The following is a 22,394-nucleotide window of genomic DNA, read 5'->3' on the forward strand; positions in this document are numbered from 1 at the left end:
ATTGTTTAATGGATTATGAAGTGATTATTATCAGAAAGAATTATGTTAGTATGATCATAGACTTGGTAAACGGATAACACAGATCGGTTGGATATTATAGAATCAGTAAGACTTTGGCTTGTCAAATAGAAAGAATATTATTTAAAATTTTGACAACATAAACTGGGCTCAGTTAAGCTATTGATAGAGAGAGATATTGCATCCATTCATTTATAGAATGATAAAATATACCTCTATAAATTGTGAGCAAATCAATCCAAATAAGACGGAGCAAATAATATTGCTTACTTCTAGAATCATTCAGAAACTCAAGGAGCTCAGACACTGATTGATTTGTTAACTTTATCTCTACTGAAGAAAAGTGATATTTTGCATTGGCTCAAATAAATTGTAATGATTAGATGAATTTAGTGTATTACCATATCATACCACTCGTATTTTCATGCAAAAGTTGCAATATTATAAAAAAATATGTTTTCCCAGCAAAATTTCAAGTTTTTTTAGAGTACCTAATCATTATGATGTCTATAATCACGAAATAAAATTACATATATTGAAATGAAGTAATATTTCTAGGTCATTTCTCATATATGACTTCTCACAAGCACAATCTCCAAGTACTTGTTTCAAAAATAACTCCAATTTAAGAAACCACATTTTATTATCATGTTGAGCAGAATTGCAGACCATAGAAATCCTTGACACAGCCCTTACATCTTGATTCTTTCTTGATCACTAACTGTCAATTAGCACTCAAATACAGCAAGTTATCATTAAAGCCTTCTATTTTTGCACAACATGACAGCTATTAAACGAAGGAAAGGTGTATGCCATTAGACCATATCTATTTTAATAGAGGTGGACTGATAATTTGAAATCAGCTTCTAACTGCATTTTATTGGGCGATCATTTAGCAAGTTCAGCCTTGGGATATTGAGATGCTCAAATAAAAACCATAATGTTTTGTAAATGAAACTGAATTTTTGATAGAAAAGTCTTATTTGAGAAATCTGGAAAATTATCCATAATTTAATCAATTTATTATCGTTTAGATCAAGATATTGTCAATTAGAGTTTTTAGTTACCGTACCTATTCATTTTTTATAATCAGTATTAAAGTTCTATTATTATGTTAGTTGTGATTCCACTATGTAAATATAAAATCAGTGACTATACTGTAATTGTCATGCGTTATTGAAATAGTATATTTTTGTAGTTTTTAAATAAATTTGAATCGAATGATATGGATATTGAAACTTGAATGTGTAATAGCATGAATAAAATAGCTGCAGAAATAAATTCCCAAATATATGGCTTTCTACATAAATGGATGCATTTTCGGATATATGAACATTGTCATATTATTTGTTCATTGAAAACGTGGGATTTGATAGAGCTTGTATTAAATTAATATCTATGTCAATGAATGAAAATAAAAATGTATGTCCACCACTATACAATTAAGGTACAATGATGAATTCCTTCTTCGACTAGAATAGATCAGGGTCTCACTTCTTTCCCAAGAATTCGACCATTTGAGTGTACTTCTCTTGTTCATCAGACAATAGCAGTGCTCCAAGACAGCCATTGAAGTAAGGACTGTCGAAGCAGTTGGACCTGCAAAATTAGAAATAATAATTGAGAATTAATAAAGTGCAAATTATTAATTAGTAACTCAATATGATTTTAATCGAATTGGAAACAGAAAAGACTACTCTCGCTCGATCAATTATTATCTTTTAAATTGACAAGACTATACTTGGTAATGAACAGTAATCATTATTTTATTTGTGAAGGAACAATACATAGTCCTAATTCCCTAATTTATTTTAATTTTAGAAACTGTATTTTCTCATAAGCCTGTATGTTATATATAGCATTATTATATTCTAGCTGTAGTGGAGATTGTGGATTTTATATTTCAACAATGCAACAATTTTAAAAATATACTACAAGAGGGGACAAGTCTTTCATTGAAGTATATTTTATGAGTATAATATAGTGATATGAAGTACCTAATACATTTCTTAGAAACTGTATTATCAGAAATTACTGTTCTTGCAAGTCGTATGTTTCATGCAAATGTTGCGGTATTTTGAAAAATGTTTTCCCAGCATAATTTAAAGTTTTTTTTCACAGTATCTACTCTATCATGTCTATAATCACGAGTTGAAATTAAATAATTTATTTGAATCAAGTAATATTTCTAGATCATTTCTTATGCATGACTTCTCACAAGCATCATGTCCAAGTACTTGTTCCAAAAATAACTCCAATTAAAAAAAAAACAAACATTTTATGATCATGTTAGGCAGTATTTTCAGATGTGTGACCATAGAAATCCTTGACACAGCCCTTACATCTTGATTCTTTCTTGATCACTGTCAATTAGCACTCAAATACAGCAAGTTATTATTCATGCCTTTTATTTTTGCACAACATGAAAGCATGCTATTAAATGAGGGAAAGGTATATGCCACAATACCATATCTAGTTTAATAGAGGTGGACTGATAATTTGAAATCAGCTTCTAACTGCATTTTATTGGGCGGTCATTTAGCAAGTTCAGCCTTGGGATATTGAGATACCGGTACTCAAGCGAAAACCAAAATCTTTTGTAAATGAAACTGAATTTTGGATAGAAAAGTCTTATTTGAGAAATCTGAGAATTACCCATAATTTAATCAATTTTTGGATTAACAATATGCCAATGAGAGTTTCCAGTTATTCATATTTAGTATTCTAGTTCTATTATTATGTTAGTTGTGATTCCACTATGTAAATATAAAATCAGTGACTATACTGTAATTTTCATGCGTTATTGAAATAGTATATTTTTGTAGTTTTTAAATTTGAATCGAAGTGATATGGATTATTGAAACTTGAATGTGTAATAGCATGAATATAATAGCTGCAGAAATAAATTCCCAAATATATGGCTTTCTACATAAATTGATGCATTTTCGGATATATGAACATTGTCATATTATTTGTTCGTTTGAAAACGTGGGATTTGATAGAGCTTGTATTAAATTAATATCTATGTTAATGAATGAAAATAAAAATGTTTGATTAGATGAGAAGTTCTGATGATTATGCTTGTTAGTGACGAGAAATCAATTACTTGGACGAAAATTTGGTCAAAATAAGGTATGTTAGGGATAAGTAGCCCAATAAATTGTTAGTCACTTGGTCTGTTAACTTTTATCTGTACTGATGAAAAGTGATATTTTTCCATTGGCTCAAATAAATTGTAATGATTAGATGAATTTAGTGCATTATAATATTTTGTAAGAATATAATAAATTGTGATTATACAAGTAAATTTTTATACTTGAATGTAGATGATTTTAGTAATTAAATTTGTATTCATTTGAGAATATTTTGTGTATGGATAATAAAGATTATGTATACGATACTACTGATTTTTCAAAATAATATTTCAATATGCAGAAATTCTACTTGAAAGATGTGATAGTGTTTGGTATTAGCATAGAAAAACAATAGCATAAGTATAGATATCCCATGGTATAATAGGGCGTTTATGTCGCAACTTTTACTGTTATCTCAAGCCGATAGTCCCCGTAGTTCTTTCCTTGAAGCTGTGTGACGCTGGTAGTCTCTTGTATTGTGCCGTTCATACACTCTCACCCTGCCAAAACAGTAAAAATCGACAATAATTAACAGTAATCGGCTTGAGTTAACAGTAAAAGTTGTGACATAAACGCCCTATACCATGGGATATCTACTTACGCTTGTTTCTCTATGGTATTAGTTTTATTGTCATAAAATATTGCTGGGTCCATACTGATGTAATTAATAAATCAAATGAACAAATGCAAAGCAACAATCACAATATTCCAAATAAAAGAGCTGTGGTGCAAAAGTTTGCCAATCATGTTTATCGTAACTGTTTGGGAGAATTTTTCTATGTTTAGACAAACAATCTTCACTCATAGTGACAAATCTGTTTGTTCAAATTTCTCAATTGCATTCTCCCTAGAAACCCTTATTTACTCTTCTACTTGAGGGTGTAAGTTATAATATTCAGAGGGTATAAGACTAGAGCCTCCAATCCTACTATAGTTTCCAGCCAGGAAATTTCTTCATTTTCTATCATGCGTGATTACCTATTCTTTGAAATTTGGACCAGTAGTCATATGAATCTATCCACTGATTCACTATGTTATATACTTGAACCACTTTGAATCAAAAGCCTATCAACAGTTTTGGGCTGTGCCTGTTTGGTCCTCCCCCAATCATCTCAATGAATAGTGCATCAATAAATCAATAATTTATATTATTATACTGTTAGTAGCCTATGATTATTATTATTTAACCAATAAATGAATATAATATCATACTCCCCTATATATATATACTCCCCACATATCAGTGAACGTATCCGGTACAGTGAAAATATAACTCCTATAAGCTCTATTGAGACTATTCATACTTTCTCGGCCATCAGACTGAATCACTATCATCTAGATTTACAACTTCAACTTTGGGTGATAGTGGCTGAGTGGAAATCATCCGATTTCAAAATTATATTTTCACTATTATGCCGGTCTCGTTTATACAGATACTAATACATGTTGTATCCCAGCTTCATGATGTACTGATAGTCTGTACAAAATAACTTCTGACTTGGGAGGGACATGCGCAGCAGAGAAGGCATACAGAGTTAGGGATACAACGGCTACATAGTTGCCGTTCCAACCGGTCAGCATTCCTCTAATTTCTAGTGAGTATTCAAGCGCTAATATTAAACTTACGGAGTTTCCTGTCTGGAATCCTTCAGTCGACTGACTCTAATCGACAAATTGGCAACTGCGCTTCTACCTATGACTCTATCCCTCACAGTAATTGGCTGATCTCCCTCCATTTCTGCGCCACATATTTCTCCAAGTCAGAAGTTATTTTGTACGGAGTATAGTCAGGCCCATATAGTTCTTGGAACGTATACAAACTAAATAAAACATTGGAGAGCTACAATTAAATTTATAGTTAATATTCAAGCAATAATTGCTTAACTATTAACTATAAATTTAACAATAATTATTATTGTACATCGTCAATAAGTAAACTGGATTGGTAATTTATATAGGTACTCTTTTGTACTAGGTATTTGAATATTATTTCAAATTTTAATATTTTCACTCCTTGTTTAACACTCTGGAAAACTTTACTTACCCACAGTGTTGCCTAACATCCTCAACCCAGAGCTTGTAACTTGAGTACGGTACGGTATGCTTCATACTGCATACCATGTACGGTACGAGGATGCTTCTAGACAATCCTCGTGGACTTTGTGAAAAATTGTCAACAAATATTCAAGAATAAGAATATCTCTGTAGGTGAATAATTATTGACAAAATAATGTAATTATCGACAGCAGCCTCAAAGACTTTCGTGTTAGTGGCTAAGAGAAGTGAAATGTTTTCACTCTTTATTTAGTTGGAAGATAAGAATAAGAAAAAGACTAAGAAATTGTCAAAAACCACAGATTATTAAAAGTTAGAAAGACCGGTTTTGGTTGTTAGGCCTACACCATTGTCAATCTCTGATAAACTCAGAGATTTTAGACTCATTGTCTATCAGAGATTGACAATGGTGTAACAACCGAAACCGGTCTTTCTAACTTTCAATAAAATTGTGATTTTTGACAATTTCTTAGTATTTTTATTTAATATGAAATATTTCATTTGATAATAATTATCAAATTGTCTTGAAAATATAATAATTTTGATCCATACAAAACAATTGTGTTGAACTAGATAGTAATCTTCTTTTATCAGTTGGATCCCATGTAATTCTATATAGCAACGGTTTCAAAATTTCTCCATTTAAGACAATACTATAACTTAAAATAGGTACCTTCAAAGTAAAAGTGTTTTCTACTATCAAGTTACCGTACAATAAACGTGTTATGTTTGAGTGTACAAAAAAGGGTTTTGTAACAAACTACTCTGAAAAAAGTTTACTAGATTAAATAGATAATATATATTTTTTTTAATACTGTTATGGCAGATATTTTCAACTTGCTGCGAACTATTCATAACTTTGTTTTGATTTGGCCGGCAAGATTGTTGTCTAGGGTGCTGGCACTGCCTGTTCGTGGGTTCGAATCCTAACGGTAGGCATGGACGTTTGATCATCTCATCAATCACCATTCAGCACTCATTCCATTACAAGCCGCATTTACACCGAATTTATTAACAAAAAATCTGGTGTGGCGCACTCACACAACTTTCCTTGCCGTTATGAGAATTGATCACCTGAAGCTAGTGTTCACGCGCATCTCAAGTCTACTATTCAAAGATCCAAGCCAGCTGGTGACAGGACAATAACGCTGGAGACACACGAAGTCAGCTATCTCTTCATAGTGAATGATTCAATAGAATCAACAGTTTGCAAATGAAATAATAAAATTTTCTCGAATTTCAAGCTTATTTTCAATTTTAGGTGAAAATGTTACTGAACATAAATTGTAGAGATTTTCATGCTCAATCTTTCCACTCGAATTTATTTGTTTAAATTGTATCTGAAGCCTGATAATTGGGAATCTAAAATCAAACTTTCCATAGATGGGGCGGTGCTCCTGAAGTTTTTACAGATATGGGACTTGTGGCAGTTGATAGAGCTTATCAATGACTATTTTAGGTATAAATTTAATCGAGATCGTTGGAGCCGTTTTCGAGAAAATCGCGAAAAACCCTGTTTTTGACAACATTTTCTCCATTTTAGCCGCCATCTTGAATTGTATTTAATCGAAATTGTTCGTGTCGGATCCTTATATTGTAAGCAGGACCTTAAGTTCCAAATTTCAAGTCATTCCGTTAATTGGGAGATGAGATATCGTGTACACAGACGCACATACACACACACGCAAACACACACATACAGACCAATACTCAAAAACCAATTTTTTGGACTCAGGGACCTTGAAACGTATAGAAATTGGGGTACTTTAATTTTTTTCGGAAAGCAATACTTTCCTTACCTATGGGAAGTAAAAAATGTTTATTTCTCCGTCCTTATATATAGATTCTATTAGATTGAACGGAACTTGACAAACACATATTCTCATCATGAATCATAGAATCTCATATGAATTCTCATAGAATCATATAACATACACATGATGAGAATATGTGTTTGTCAAGTTCCGTTCAATCTAATAGAATCTATAAGGATGGAGAAATAAACATTATGTTAATAACTTCGGTGTAAACGCAGATTTACACACCGACATAGAAAAAGCTTATGCAGGCAACATCCGCAATTGAAAAAAATACAGGTCATTAGGTGAGTAACTACACAGTAATTCATTGTAGGCTACTGCACTCTAAGGGTGATGCACCAAGCCGGACACGATCGGACATAATGACCGCTCCGACCGAGTGGGAAGACTTTAGCATTGAAGGAAGTGACCATCGCCATGTCACACCAGATGCTTCCGACATTTTGTACATGCGCAGGGTATTTACTATTTGGTTGCCCAATATTGTGTCGTGTCACTGCCACCTAAATTTACACCTATATTAAATTTACTAATTTTGTAAATCTAGGTGGTAGTGGTCGTGTCCCCGGCCAAGACCAACTGAATAAGTTGTTCTATAATAGTTGGTCTTGCCCCGGATTGGTGTAAAATCACCATAAGTTATCTCTCATGAAAGCTCTACTTCTATTATTAAATTTATTAATTTGATGAACAATTTTTTCTTCATATTTGTGACTCAATTTATAAAATTTATTCATTTATCTATCAAGGCTGTTTGGTAGGCCTACACTTTTTTGTTATTTGAATTGGATAATCTTTTTAATATAACTGTTAAGATCATTAATATCGGGGCACCGAGCTTCGCTCGTTATTTATTTATTGATAAACAGAGCACAATTCTTCAAAATGATTGGGGAAGGACAAACAGGTACAGCTCAAAACTGTTTCTTCCCCGAATTTCGATTTATACACTATAAATGGTCCAAAAAGTAGGTTATGTTATTGAATTAGGTCCTATTACACTTGAATTCAGGTCCTATTTTGAGTCAAAATATTTAAAAACAGAAAAGTTCTAATTTAGATTGTTTACAAACCAAATTGAATAACAAAATAACACTCACTAATCACTTAAAACTGTAAAATAATGATTATAACTTTGAATATTATGATATACTCTAATTTAGAGTAATAAACCATGTCATGTCAACAAATCGATTATTTTGATAAAATTTTTTCGCGAGATACAGTAAGCTGATTGAATGATTACACAGATCTCCCACACAGGCCCACGCATCTTCTGTTATCGACAGACGACGAAATTATACAGACATCTGTTCTTCCAAGGATGAATTATCTTTTTAATGTCCTTCAGCGAGTTTTCCCAGGGATGAGACATAGTGCAATCAAATTTTTATATAATAAACCTACTATGTTCCAAATTTCGTGAAAATCGTTAGAGCCGTTTTCGAGATCCGTTGAACATAAATAACCAGATATAAAAATACAGAAATTGCTTGCTTAAGAGTGAGAAAAAGTGGCAACTGAAATTTTTAAGTGGTCTAATAAGCGAGTTATGAGTTGTTGAAAGTGCTAACTCCGTTCTCTTTCCAGATCATAACCGGTTTCTAATTTTTCATTGGAGTTTTTTTTCAATACATTCAGTACGGTACTATATTATCATTGGCTTTGTTCTAATGTGCGTTTTTCCGCGATTAATGCCAAAATAAACAAGTTATCGAATTTACAAAAAATGTTACTTTTTTAGTTATGAACAATATGGAGAATAAAATGTTTTAGTTTGGGAAGATACTTTTTTGAATTTCTAAGAGAAGTTCTAATAATATAGTCGAAACCGTTTATGATCTGGAAAGAAAACGGAATCTGGAAAGTTAGCACTTCAACAACCCATAACTCGCTTATTAGTAGACCACTTAAAAATTTCAGTTGCCACTTTTTCTCCCTCTTATAAAACAATAATTATGTTGAAAAAGATTATCCAATTTGAATATAAAAAAGAACCAGCCTTAAACCGAACAGCCTTTGAGTGGTTTGAACCTTGGAGAATGTCTTGAGTTTGTATAATTTGGACTCTCCTCTACCCAATTTCTATTTTGAAATATTATAAAATTTCATGTAAGTTACAGATTTTTTTATTATATGGATGTGAAGAGTTTAAAAACTCTCACATGATTTTATGATGCTATTCATATGATTTTATAGCTATATAAAACTTGAATAATGTATAATAGTCTCTCTCCATTTTGATTAAGTTATCCAAAAATTAATAAACATAATACAACATCAAAATGTTTTGAAAAATGACATGGTTTTTCTCATTGTTGATTGAGTTTGATATAATCTTTGACTCAGGTTCATTTTCACAAATAAAATTCATCCAGCCTATACCTTTTAAAAGAGATAGAGAGAGATAAGAAGCATGAATAATTGGGTTGTAATGAATTCAATTCAATATCTACTCGAAAAGTGATATTTTCAATATGCAAGGTTTATAAAACTCCAAGAATGAATTAATAATAATTGATAATAATTAATTCGCAATAATCTCTTATGAAATAAAGTAATCATCTTCAACAGATTATCAATCCCAAATAAATTTTAAAAACAATCTGATTCTTTTTTTAATGAACCGCCCCACATTTCAATAAATTTTCTTAATAATGAAAGCATATTAATTTTCGTTATTGTTTGATATGGTATGATCGAGATAAACTATTTTAGTTTTGTAAATAAGGCGGCAACATAGATTCATAAAATAAATAATCTTTATTCATCCAAATATACAAAATAGCTAAGATGCACTGGCTCTTGGTATCCAACTTACAATTTCTTATGTTGTATTTCTTCATAACACTATGTTTTGCATTAAGCATAAAGTAGGATAAAAAAACAACAGTCATCATAATATCTATGTCGGAAATTTAAAAAAAATGTAATAGCAGTACAGTTCAAAATAACACTGTATTTCAAAGCAGTATGAATTTTTTACTAATGAAACACAATTCTTTTGACAAATTAGCGGACAGATTTTAATGCAGCCAAAATTCTTCAAACACCAGTTCTACTTATATAATTATACATATTTGTTTCTCTTTGGACATCCTAGTAACATCAAACTTATATGGTTATAAGATATTCAAATCAATAAAATAATAGAAGAAATCTAGGAATTTCTGAATTCAAATCAAATGGATATTGAACAATTTTAAAATTGTACTTCGTATCAATAGACGAAATCTGATTGAGGATAAAATTGGCAGACAAATAAATAAAATATATAGGTATGTTTCAAAATTCAAACTGGAGTGTCAGGTAGATGATTTTCATTTAACAATATACAAAATACTGATATAGTTCCAAAATTGGAATGATAGTTTCATAATAATTATAATACAAAAACTTATATGAATAACATTACAAACAAAACATGATTTACATGAAATAAAGTATGTTCAAGAGACAATATGGTAAGATTGGAGCTCATGATTTATGTTACAGTATTTTCACAAGACAATAATTGATTTGTCATTGTTTATATTACAGACAAATATCTTATTTTTATCGTAGGCTAGTAGAATAATCTAGTTTTAGTGCTTTCACGGCACTGATTTTGTTCGATATAGTCACTCGGGCTGAAATGTATTAAAAACTATAAAATGAAGTTTATTCCAAAAAGTTATTATTTCTCATGGTCATATTAAATGGTCGAGTCATTTCTTAGTCTTTGCATCTCTTCGAGCACAGGGGTAAACAGAACTTAAAATATTTATGTATTCAAAAGTACATAAGTATAATTGATAATTATCAATTGATACATTTTCTAATAATTGATGTAGCAATGATACGTTCCATGTTAGGACACTTGAAGTTCATTTGAATATTTTTCTAAATGGATAGAAACTTTGAAGCTAATAGTCTTGATCTCATTTCGTTCAGATTTTCTGTTACTGAAAATTTTATTTATATAAGGATGACTGTAAAGTCGCGCAACCCAGACCTCTAAAGTGTTATCACTTGGGTTGTATGACGTTTGATCATTTATATATCAATCACTAATCCTTGTAAATAACAGTTCACCCCTGTGCTTGGACCCATGAACCATAATCGCCCAAAAATTGACAGAGTTTTCTAATCATCATCTATTTCCTATCTCTCTCCCTCTCTACGGTATAACACTTACATTCTCATCTCACACTCACTTTCATATACTTTTCCATTCATTCACACATTCTCTCACTCACTCTAACATTACATCTTTCTCTGAAATCTAAGCAATCGTTATGGCTCCTTGGGAGTGAGATTGCATTGAAAGGATGATTTAGGCTAGTTCACATTGATCATTTCTTGAAATCTCATGAATATCATGTCTGAAGTATTGATACATTAGCGAAAACATTAATCTCAACTCAACAAACATGTTCATTGAACATGAAACACAATACAAACTCACAAAATTAAAAAATACAGGACAAAAGCTTAAGCTACATAATAAATAAGTTAGAACACAACAATTCTATGTTTGTGTACAATTCCGTAGGTTTATTTTAACAACTATAAATACTGTATATTTTTACAAATAATAGATGTATGTCCACCACTATACAATTAAGGTACAATGATGAATTCCTTCTTCGACTAGAATAGATCAGGGTCTCACTTCTTTCCAAGAATTCGACCATTTGAGTGTACTTCTCTTGTTCATCAGACAATAGCAGTGCTCCAAGACAGCCATTGAAGTAAGGACTGTCGAAGCAGTTGGACCTGCAAAATTAAAAATAATAATTGAGAATTAATAACTAATTAATAATTAATTGGAAACAGAAAAGACTACTCTCGCTCGATCAATTATTATCTTTTAAATTGACAAGACTATACTTGGTAATGAACAGTAATCATTATTTTATTTGTGAAGGAACAATACATAGTCCTAATTCTCTAATTTATTTTATTTTTGGAAACTATATTTTCTCATAAGCCTGTATGTTATAATATAATTATAGCATTATTATATTCTAGCTGTAGTGAAGATTGTGGATTGTATATTTCAACAATGCAATAATTTTGAAAATATACTACAAGAAGGGACAAGTCTTTTCATTGAAGTATATTTCATGAGTATAATATAGTGATTTGAAGTAATATATTTATGAGAAACATTGTTTTATCAGAAAATACTGTTCTTGCAAGTCGTATTTTCATGCAAAAGTTGCGGTATTTTGAAAAATATGTTTTCCCAGCATGTTATGCCTCTTATTTTTGCAAAATATGACAGCATGCTATTAAATGAAGAAAAGGTATATGCCATAAGACCATTATATAGTTTGATAGAGGTGGACTGATAATTTGAAACCAGCTTCTAACTGCATTTTATTGGGCGATCATTTAGCAAGTTCAGCCTTGAGATATTGAGATGCTCAAATGAAAACCATATTCTTTTGTCAATGGAACTGAATTTTAGAAAGAAAAGTATTATTTGAAAAAATTATCAATAATTTAATCGATTAATCATCGTTTAGATTAACAGTATTGTCAATAAGAGTTTTCAGTTACCTATTCATTTATTTTATATCCAGTATTAAAGTTATATTATTATGTTAGTTGTGATTTCACTATGTAAATGTAAAATTATTGACTACACTGTAATTTTCATGCATTATTGAAATAGTATATTTGTAGTTCCTAAATTTTAATCGAAGTGATATGGATTATTGGAACTTGAATGTGTCATAACATAAATTGAATAGCTGCAGCAGTAAGTTCACAAATATGGCTTTCCACATAAATGGATGCATTTCCGGACATATGACCATTATCATCAAGTGAATTTGAAATATCAATTCGAATTTAATTACATTCAATGGTTGAAAACCATTTAATTACATTCAATGGAAAACATTTTTTCATTTGAAAACTTGGGATTTGATGAAACTTGTATCAAATTAATATCTATGTCAATGAATGGAAATAAAAATGTTTGATTAGATGAGAAGTTTTAATGATTATGCATGTTAGTGATGAAATATTAATGTTAGTGGCGAGAAATTAATTACTGCACTTGGATGACAAAGAGGTGGAAATAAGGTATGTTATAAATAAGTAGCTTAATAAATTGATAGTGACTTGAATGTCTTTAATGTAAGACAAGGTGAAAATAAAATATGCATGTATGTACCTAAAGTTTGGGATCTGCCCCATGTAACTGTTTTATCCATGTTTGTATGTTCTCCATTTCATCTTGTAGAAGTAAGACATCTATGCAACCTTTGAAGTAATCTGATGTGAAACAGTCTCTCCTGTAAAAAATAATGCGAGTTGTTTAATGTTATTGTTCATGTGTTCAAAACAGAAAATAATTGAAACAGAATATTATTGCCTTGATATAATCTGTATTGAACCTGTAATAATATAGATTTCCAAGTAAAACTCAAGCACATAATTAAATGAGAACATTACTTGAAAACACATTTTTAAAATGTCTTCTTGTCTTCCAATACTTTTTGTCGGCTGAGTGTGCAATTATTACTAATTTTTCTTTCTGCTTAAATCAATTAAGTCGTCTCAAATTCCATCAAGTATGAATAATTTGACAATTTTTCCAAATATTCCTAATGATAGGTGGTCCTGCATCCTTTTTTCTTGTGTGATGTATGATTATTACACTCCATATTAAAAAAGCGAAACCATATCAGGCGTTTCTTCAGGTGTTTTTAGAGTCAGCAGGGCAGGAAGCTTTCCGATTGGCTGATTGGTTTGGCGCCTGAAAAACGCCCATTATGGGTTCGTCCTCACTTCTCGTGATTTGAGCTGCTTCTGATACAAATTTCTGAGGATAAAACCAGCTAGATCTAGATGACATTTATTCAGTGTTTATTTTTGTAAATTGTACTCATAATCAAGCTTATTGGCTGCTATCAGTTTCAGCAGAAGATATGATATTTGAACCTTTATCATCAAGTCGTTTTCCCTCTCTCTCCCTCTCATTATGTTATTCATTTATATGGCATCGAGTTGTATTTTGTCATGAAAATGCACTGTTATCATCAAGTGAATTTGAAATATTAATTCGAATTTAATTACATTCAATGGTTGTATCACTGAACTTTATGATACACTTTTTCAACTTTCATAATAATACCTACTTTCAACTTGTTTGCTAAGTCTGGATGCGTTTCAGGGCACTAAGCCCCATCTTCAGCTAGTATAATGTTTTCTGTTTCTTGTTTTTTTCAATGAATTTATTTATTTGCAAAAAACAAAATACAAATATAGATAAAAACTAATTACTAATTGAGCTGTAGACTGACCTGCAGAGCGAGTGAAGCTGAGCCTCTCTGAAAAGATTGTAGCAGTCCTCGCATATCCTGTCGAGGCGCGCGAAGATGCTCTTGTCGTAGACGCCCTTGCACTGGATGTCGAAGAAGGAGCGCTTGCTGAGCGGATGACCGGTCATGATGCGGGAAGCGGGGCTGGCCAGGAGGCAGGTGGCAAGGGCCGATGCAACCATTAAGCTAGCCAACACTCGAATCTGTTGATTCATCTGCAACAAACATCGTTCAAATTAGCAAACAAAGAAACACATCAGCAAAGAATCGAATTAACAAACGAAGAAACAAATTAACAAATAAAGAAACACATTAGCAAACAAATAATCAAATAACAAACGAAGAAACAAATTAACAAATAAAGAAACACATTAGCAAACAAATAATCAAATTAACAAACGAAGAAACAAATTAACAAATAAATAAACACATTAGCAAACAAATAATCAAATTAACAAACGAAGAAACAAATCAACAAACAACGAAACAAATTAGCAAACAAATAATCAAATTAACAAACGAAGAAACAAATTAACAAATAAAGAAACACATTAGCAAACAAATAATCAAATTAACAAACGAAGAAACAAATTAACAAATAAAGAAACACATTAGCAAACAAATAATCAAATTAACAAACGAAGAAACAAATTAACAAATAAAGAAACACATTAGCAAACAAATAATCAAATTAACAAACGAAGAAACAAATTAACAAATAAAGAAACACATTAGCAAACAAATAATCAAATTAACAAACGAAGAAACAAATTAACAAATAAAGAAACACATTAGCAAACAAATAATCAAATTAACAAACGAAGAAACAAATTAACAAATAAAGAAACACATTAGCAAACAAATAATCAAATTAACAAACGAAGAAACAAATTAACAAATAAAGAAACACATTAGCAAACAAATAATCAAATTAACAAACGAAGAAACAAATTAACAAATAAAGAAACACATTAGCAAACAAATAATCAAATTAACAAACGAAGAAACAAATTAACAAATAAAGAAACACATTAGCAAACAAATAATCAAATTAACAAACGAAGAAACAAATTAACAAATAAAGAAACACATTAGCAAACAAATAATCAAATTAACAAACGAAGAAACAAATTAACAAATAAAGAAACACATTAGCAAACAAATAATCAAATTAACAAACGAAGAAACAAATTAACAAATAAAGAAACACATTAGCAAACAAATAATCAAATTAACAAACGAAGAAACAAATTAACAAATAAAGAAACACATTAGCAAACAAATAATCAAATTAACAAACGAAGAAACAAATTAACAAATAAAGAAACACATTAGCAAACAAATAATCAAATTAACAAACGAAGAAACAAATTAACAAATAAAGAAACACATTAGCAAACAAATAATCAAATTAACAAACGAAGAAACAAATTAACAAATAAAGAAACACATTAGCAAACAAATAATCAAATTAACAAACGAAGAAACAAATTAACAAATAAAGAAACACATTAGCAAACAAATAATCAAATTAACAAACGAAGAAACAAATTAACAAATAAAGAAACACATTAGCAAACAAATAATCAAATTAACAAACGAAGAAACAAATTAACAAATAAAGAAACACATTAGCAAACAAATAATCAAATTAACAAACGAAGAAACAAATTAACAAATAAAGAAACACATTAGCAAACAAATAATCAAATTAACAAACGAAGAAACAAATTAACAAATAAAGAAACACATTAGCAAACAAATAATCAAATTAACAAACGAAGAAACAAATTAACAAATAAAGAAACACATTAGCAAACAAATAATCAAATTAACAAACGAAGAAACAAATTAACAAATAAAGAAACACATTAGCAAACAAATAATCAAATTAACAAACGAAGAAACAAATTAACAAATAAAGAAACACATTAGCAAACAAATAATCAAATTAACAAACGAAGAAACAAATTAACAAATAAAGAAACACATTAGCAAACAAATAATCAAATTAACAAACGAAGAAACAAATTAACAAATAAAGAAACACATTAGCAAACAAATAATCAAATTAACAAACGAAGAAACAAATTAACAAATAAAGAAACACATTAGCAAACAAATAATCAAATTAACAAACGAAGAAACAAATTAACAAATAAAGAAACACATTAGCAAACAAATAATCAAATTAACAAACGAAGAAACAAATTAACAAATAAAGAAACACATTAGCAAACAAATAATCAAATTAACAAACGAAGAAACAAATTAACAAATAAAGAAACACATTAGCAAACAAATAATCAAATTAACAAACGAAGAAACAAATTAACAAATAAAGAAACACATTAGCAAACAAATAATCAAATTAACAAACGAAGAAACAAATTAACAAATAAAGAAACACATTAGCAAACAAATAATCAAATTAACAAACGAAGAAACAAATTAACAAATAAAGAAACACATTAGCAAACAAATAATCAAATTAACAAACGAAGAAACAAATTAACAAATAAAGAAACACATTAGCAAACAAATAATCAAATTAACAAACGAAGAAACAAATTAACAAATAAAGAAACACATTAGCAAACAAATAATCAAATTAACAAACGAAGAAACAAATTAACAAATAAAGAAACACATTAGCAAACAAATAATCAAATTAACAAACGAAGAAACAAATTAACAAATAAAGAAACACATTAGCAAACAAATAATCAAATTAACAAACGAAGAAACAAATTAACAAATAAAGAAACACATTAGCAAACAAATAATCAAATTAACAAACGAAGAAACAAATTAACAAATAAAGAAAGCATTCTATTCATCCTGTAAGATAATTCTATGGTTTCAGAAGAATAATCCATGCTCAACTATACTAGTGGCATATTTTCTTTGGTTTGTTGAGAGCTTCCCGCTTCAACAGGAATAGAACAGAATATTGTTTACAAGGAATCTCCCTTCTAGAACCAAAAACACCACACTGCGGGAATCCTTTGAGCCTTGTTTTTTTTAAGTGCACCTCATCAGCTATTTCGGATCTTACCATCTGTGAAAATACGGGTTGAACTTGATCTGACCTAGATCTTGAATAAGATGCTCTGAATTTCCTTCTTGATTCATTTCCCTTTATAGTAGCAACACTCAACACATTTTATTGACAAAGTAATGATTTCATTACTCATTTCAAGAAAATTATAATTTAATTAATTGTATAATGTACAAGGGTGTGATAAAAAACTTGACAAACTGAAAACTTGAAGAATTCAATATAGGCCTATAAACCATCCTCTGTAAGTTAGGAATCTAGGTCTATATGCAAAATAATTTCAAGTTAATCAGTTGAGTAGTTCAGACGTGATATGCGTCATTCGTGTATTTCCTATCCTGTACATGTATAAGCCTTTATCTTTATTCTTTCGTTTATCATAGATAGATAAGTTCAAAGGTAGCAATAGAAAATATTCTTCTTGAATTTCTCTGTTGCATATTCATACTTTTTCACTGTTAAAACTAAACTTGAATTTAAAAAAAACTTTTGGAGTGAAAATGCACTTACTTTGGTAGTGACGATCGTTTCGACCTGTTGAATGAATTTTGATGATGACCAACTTTGAATGAATTTTTGAAATTTGAAATTAATCAGACTCTGATGATGACCAACAACAGGTCGAAACGATCGTCACTACCAAAGTACGTGCATTTTCACTCCAAAAGTGTTTTTTTTTTTAATTCAAGTTTATTTCTAATATTTTGTTAATAGTGTCCTGTGAAAGGTACCTATGTTTAGTAAACAAATCAATCATCACACCTTATATAACTGGTAAATAGAAGATTCATATCGATGCCTTTTACTGGACTATTTCCTACACTTGATTGAAGTAGCGATTGTAACTCTCAAGTACATAGTAAATAGTATATTATGTTTTTCCGACCCTATCTATATTTAGTCACGACCAACTCAATATCAAGAATGTAGGTTGTATTATTTTGTAATGTAGAAATGAAACAATCGTTCATACTTCATTCTCATGTTCAGATCATCGATAATAGTATCATTGCAAACGCGAGGCTTATGGGAATGGTTAATCAGTTCAGACGTGATGATGCGACATTCGTGAATTTCCTATCCCGTACGTGAATAAGCCAGTTCTCCCCTTTATTATTTATTATAGAAGACCAGCTTAATGATCTTATATTTTGTTGGTTTTAACAAAAAACTGTGAGTGTCTCTCCTATTATAGATTACACAGTTTGAAAAGTGATTAACAACTGAGAACTAGATGGAATAGAAGGAAGAAATCCTTGAGAAGCACTTTTTGGCGAGTGCTTATCACGTACCGGTGCATACTTTGCTTCCTTTCCACATTGGTTACGCAAAGCTGTGGAGAACCAATTATAAAGAAGAATGTACCGGGATTTGAAGCCAGCATAGTGAGGACTGGGGGGAGAGAGAGGATAATACTGTACAGTACAGGAATGAATGGAAAGTCGAGCGTTTTAAACCAGTACCGATGGGATTGCGGCGGGCGGAGGAGCCGCTAATTACCCCAGGACTACCTCCTGGAAAGAATCCTACTCTTTCGCCTACAAGAAAAAATGGCGATGATGTGTTTCTATTTTTAGAGATGACTCAATAGGACTTTCCTCTAATCTGGTTGAGGCCGAAACCGCCTCTCCAGCCTTCTCTGCTACGTGCTACGGTAATGTCTTTACTCGCCAAGGGCCAAGTCGTTACCTCAGAGGCTCGCTCTCTCCTGCTGTTTCAATCACTGTTCTCTGTCTCTCTACTCCTCAACAACCAGCAACTGACATTTATGTTATGTCTTGATCTCATTTCTCTTGTTCTTAGCAGAAAATAAGTTGTTCTGTGCTCATAAATACATATGACGGATAAAATCTTCCAGTGGTCCATTACAATAGATACTCGTAGATCTCATATCCAAATAATGTCGCTCCTAGAGGTCCTTATTGGATTCCTTTATGAAACCACATGTAACCTCTACCTTTGAAACTGTTTATTTATTTATTCAATGATTCATTCTGGTATTACGTATTAGAATGATTGGGGAGGACCAACCAAAGGTGTCAAATTGATCATTCCTCTTGGTTTCTTTTTTTTGTAATAATTGTTCATAACCAAAATTCAACATTCCTCTTGCATATTCAAATTTCTTCGGAATTTCACTTCATTTCCATTTCTCAGAGTGTTTTAGACGGGAAATCTCCTTTGGTGAGAATAAGACATCATCATTCAATCATGTTAACAATTTCTTCTTCAATTTCGTAGGGAATTGGATTAGTCAGTTGAGTTTCAAGAGGTTTTCAAAGCCAGTAGAATAGATAATATTTCAATGTACCTGAGAATCCACTACTTTGTTTTGGCCTATAATTACTACTCTTGTTTATCTTAAGATCCATCGTGGAACTGTAAATTAGTCACATTATATCATTAGTAACATTGTTACATTTATCTGTCATATCAATTCTTTGTAAATTGAATTGAATTATCTATTGAAAGACAACGGAAGTGATACAACAGTACTCTTTTAATTCAATCGGAGCACAACTAGTTTCAACTCTTCAATAGCCTTTTCCAAGTGTAAAATGACTCTTGTAGAGTTGGTTCTAGTTGTTTTATAGGGTAAAATCAAAAGGTTAGGCCTACTTGAGAACTCTTATTTTAATTTAATAATTATTTCAGTAGCCCTAAAGAGAGAAGTGAGAAATTTATCTATCAGTGTTTCATTTAGTCAGCTAAGCAATGTAGCATCGTTTCAGCAGGATAATCAGTTGAGGTAAACCGCAAGTCTACTCCGACTACTGTCAATTACAAGCTTCAGTGAATTGGCATTAAATCATGCTGAAGCTGAAGCGATCGAGGAATAGAATTACATAATCGGAATGGGTGGAGATTACTGACTTGGAAGTAGGCGCGAGCGTTTGTGAAACGACGAGGAGGAAAATGAGAGAGCGGATGAAGCGAATTCGCTGAAAATCTGCAGCCCTGACTGATACAATGCCGCAAACGGCTGTTTTAAATTCAAGGAGTAAATTTAATTGGTGGAGAGTGGAGCGAAGCGGGTGGTCGCCGTGCAGAATACAACTGGCGGATGCTGTAGTGCGAGCAGAGGCCAGCGCACCCAACAAAGAGGTAAAATCGACAGAGAAGACAAGTCAAGCAACAAGCAGAGAATAATGAGAATGTTGCTGCCCGCCGGCAACATTATCGTTAGATTATCGAATCTGAATGGAAGTGAAGACCAGGTGGTCTGATCTGAACAGGACTGGTGGCCATTTTCACATGATTATTTCCATAAATATTGACTGATCGATCAGCATCGGCGAATACCTTATCATAAAGCCAACACCGGATCTTGTAGGCTATCCCCTTTCATTAAGTGGCCGCCCAATTATGATCGCTTGTAAGAATGGCCGCTCAATCACCTAGGCCGGCTGGTTTTCGCGACACAATTACCTAGCTCCCAGTGAACGTAGACTATCAGAAACTTCTACCTCACACATCCTCTACCTTACAGCTTTATGAGTTTTGTTACTCATAGGCTGATAGCCTTCAATTTAGGAAGAAGGGCAGCTTTGGACCTTAAGTTGGATTCCCATAGACTATATATCAAAAACTTGCTTCCTATTAAATAAATAAATAAATGCTTTTTTCAACTAATATATTAGTAAGAAGGACAGTTTTGGACTCCTGGGTTCCTACATATCGGTATCAAAAACTTGCCTTCCGATTTGGAGGGAGGTCAGTTATGGATTCAAAAGCTGGAATCCCACTTATAACTTGCCATCTGATTAGGAAGAAGGCAAGTGAACTTTTGAAATCGCTTCCCACATATCAGTATCAGTGATGATGACTGACTCAGTGAAAATATGATTATCGTGAGTTCTAATGGGACTATTTCCACTCAGCCCAGCCAAACAAGTAGGAATAGTTCCATTAGAGCTTAGGGGAATAATATTTCCACTGAACCTGACTAGTTTAAAGATGTGGGAATCCAGCTGTAACTGGTTCTTACTTCCGATTGTATTGATTTTGAAAGGCAACAATATCATGGGTAATTTATCACAACTTACAATCAATCATGATGTTTATGTTTTTGAAGGGACGGATTCAAAGATCCAAAGGTTCAAAGAACCTCACACGTCAACCGGAGCTTATTGTGTGTTCCAAGTATGTTAGTTGAGCAAACCAATACCTGTGTCCTTTACAAGGTCCAGGAGTTTTTTCTCTATACTAACATCCCATTCCTCACCTGGTTGCTCGCATCCAAACAGAACCCTTCTTCTAGCTCCAAGATCAATCATGATAGAAAATCATCTGATGTTGATCATGTATATCTTTATCAATAGGTACTCTAAAAACAAGAAACACAACTGAAGTTTCAAAAATTCTTTCTCAAAGAACCTTACAACGGTGTTTTATTTCAAATTTCAATTTATTTCAATATTCAAAATTAATAGAAGTTAATATGAGGTTTCTATTGTTTTCAAGAGAAGCAACACATTTTCTGGGTTACACTTAGTACATTGAAATCAGAATAGAATATTTCCAAGGCTTTTTGTTTTGAGAAAAGATTTCAGACGTGTTTGTGTGAATTTGCGAAACTTGGAGGACAACTGAGTTGGAGTTGTCCGCTCATTATAATTTGCCAGTATGATAGCCAAGCCAAACACAGCAATCCGGTCGCTTCCAAGCAAAACAAAGAATCATCTCGCGTCTCGTCGACGAGCGTATTTTCGGGTATTGTGTGGTCTCAACGTTGTATTATAAACACAGGAGCGTAACACAGAGTTACGAGGGAGTCGGAGCCGGTTCTAAACTTAGATCGAATGAAAGGAAACGTGTTGGACCTCTTCTCGTCGTATCTGCCTGTAATCGAACGACGAAAAGTGGCGTTGACATCTTTACTGGCTTCTTTCTATTTAAGGCTCTTTCTTCGATAGTGTTGAGCACTATTGTCACTGGAGGACACTTCACATAATCTATTGACGTCCGACTCTTCACTTAATTCTCC

The 22,394-nt window shown here is 31.6% G+C and overlaps 1 protein-coding gene across 6 annotated transcripts in view; it reads right to left on the reverse strand.

Moving 5' to 3' along the window:
• Window positions 1–9,767: 9,767 nt before the first annotated feature.
• LOC111057547 (ion transport peptide-like) overlaps window positions 9,768–22,394 on the reverse strand; it is a 514,789-nt gene continuing 502,162 nt past the window's right edge. For all 6 annotated transcript variants that reach the window (XM_039422021.1, XM_039422022.1, XM_039422025.1 and 3 more), the window contains exons 2-4: window positions 14,329–14,561; window positions 13,197–13,317; window positions 9,768–11,785 (exon numbers count right to left, since the gene is read on the reverse strand). In XM_039422021.1, coding sequence (XP_039277955.1) covers window positions 13,197–13,317; window positions 14,329–14,561 — 354 coding nt within the window. In that variant the 3' untranslated portion in view covers window positions 9,768–11,785. The remainder of the gene's footprint in view (window positions 11,786–13,196; window positions 13,318–14,328; window positions 14,562–22,394) is intronic.

This window comes from Nilaparvata lugens, chromosome 2 (genome assembly GCF_014356525.2).
Source record: "Nilaparvata lugens isolate BPH chromosome 2, ASM1435652v1, whole genome shotgun sequence".
NCBI lineage: Eukaryota > Metazoa > Arthropoda > Insecta > Hemiptera > Delphacidae > Nilaparvata > Nilaparvata lugens.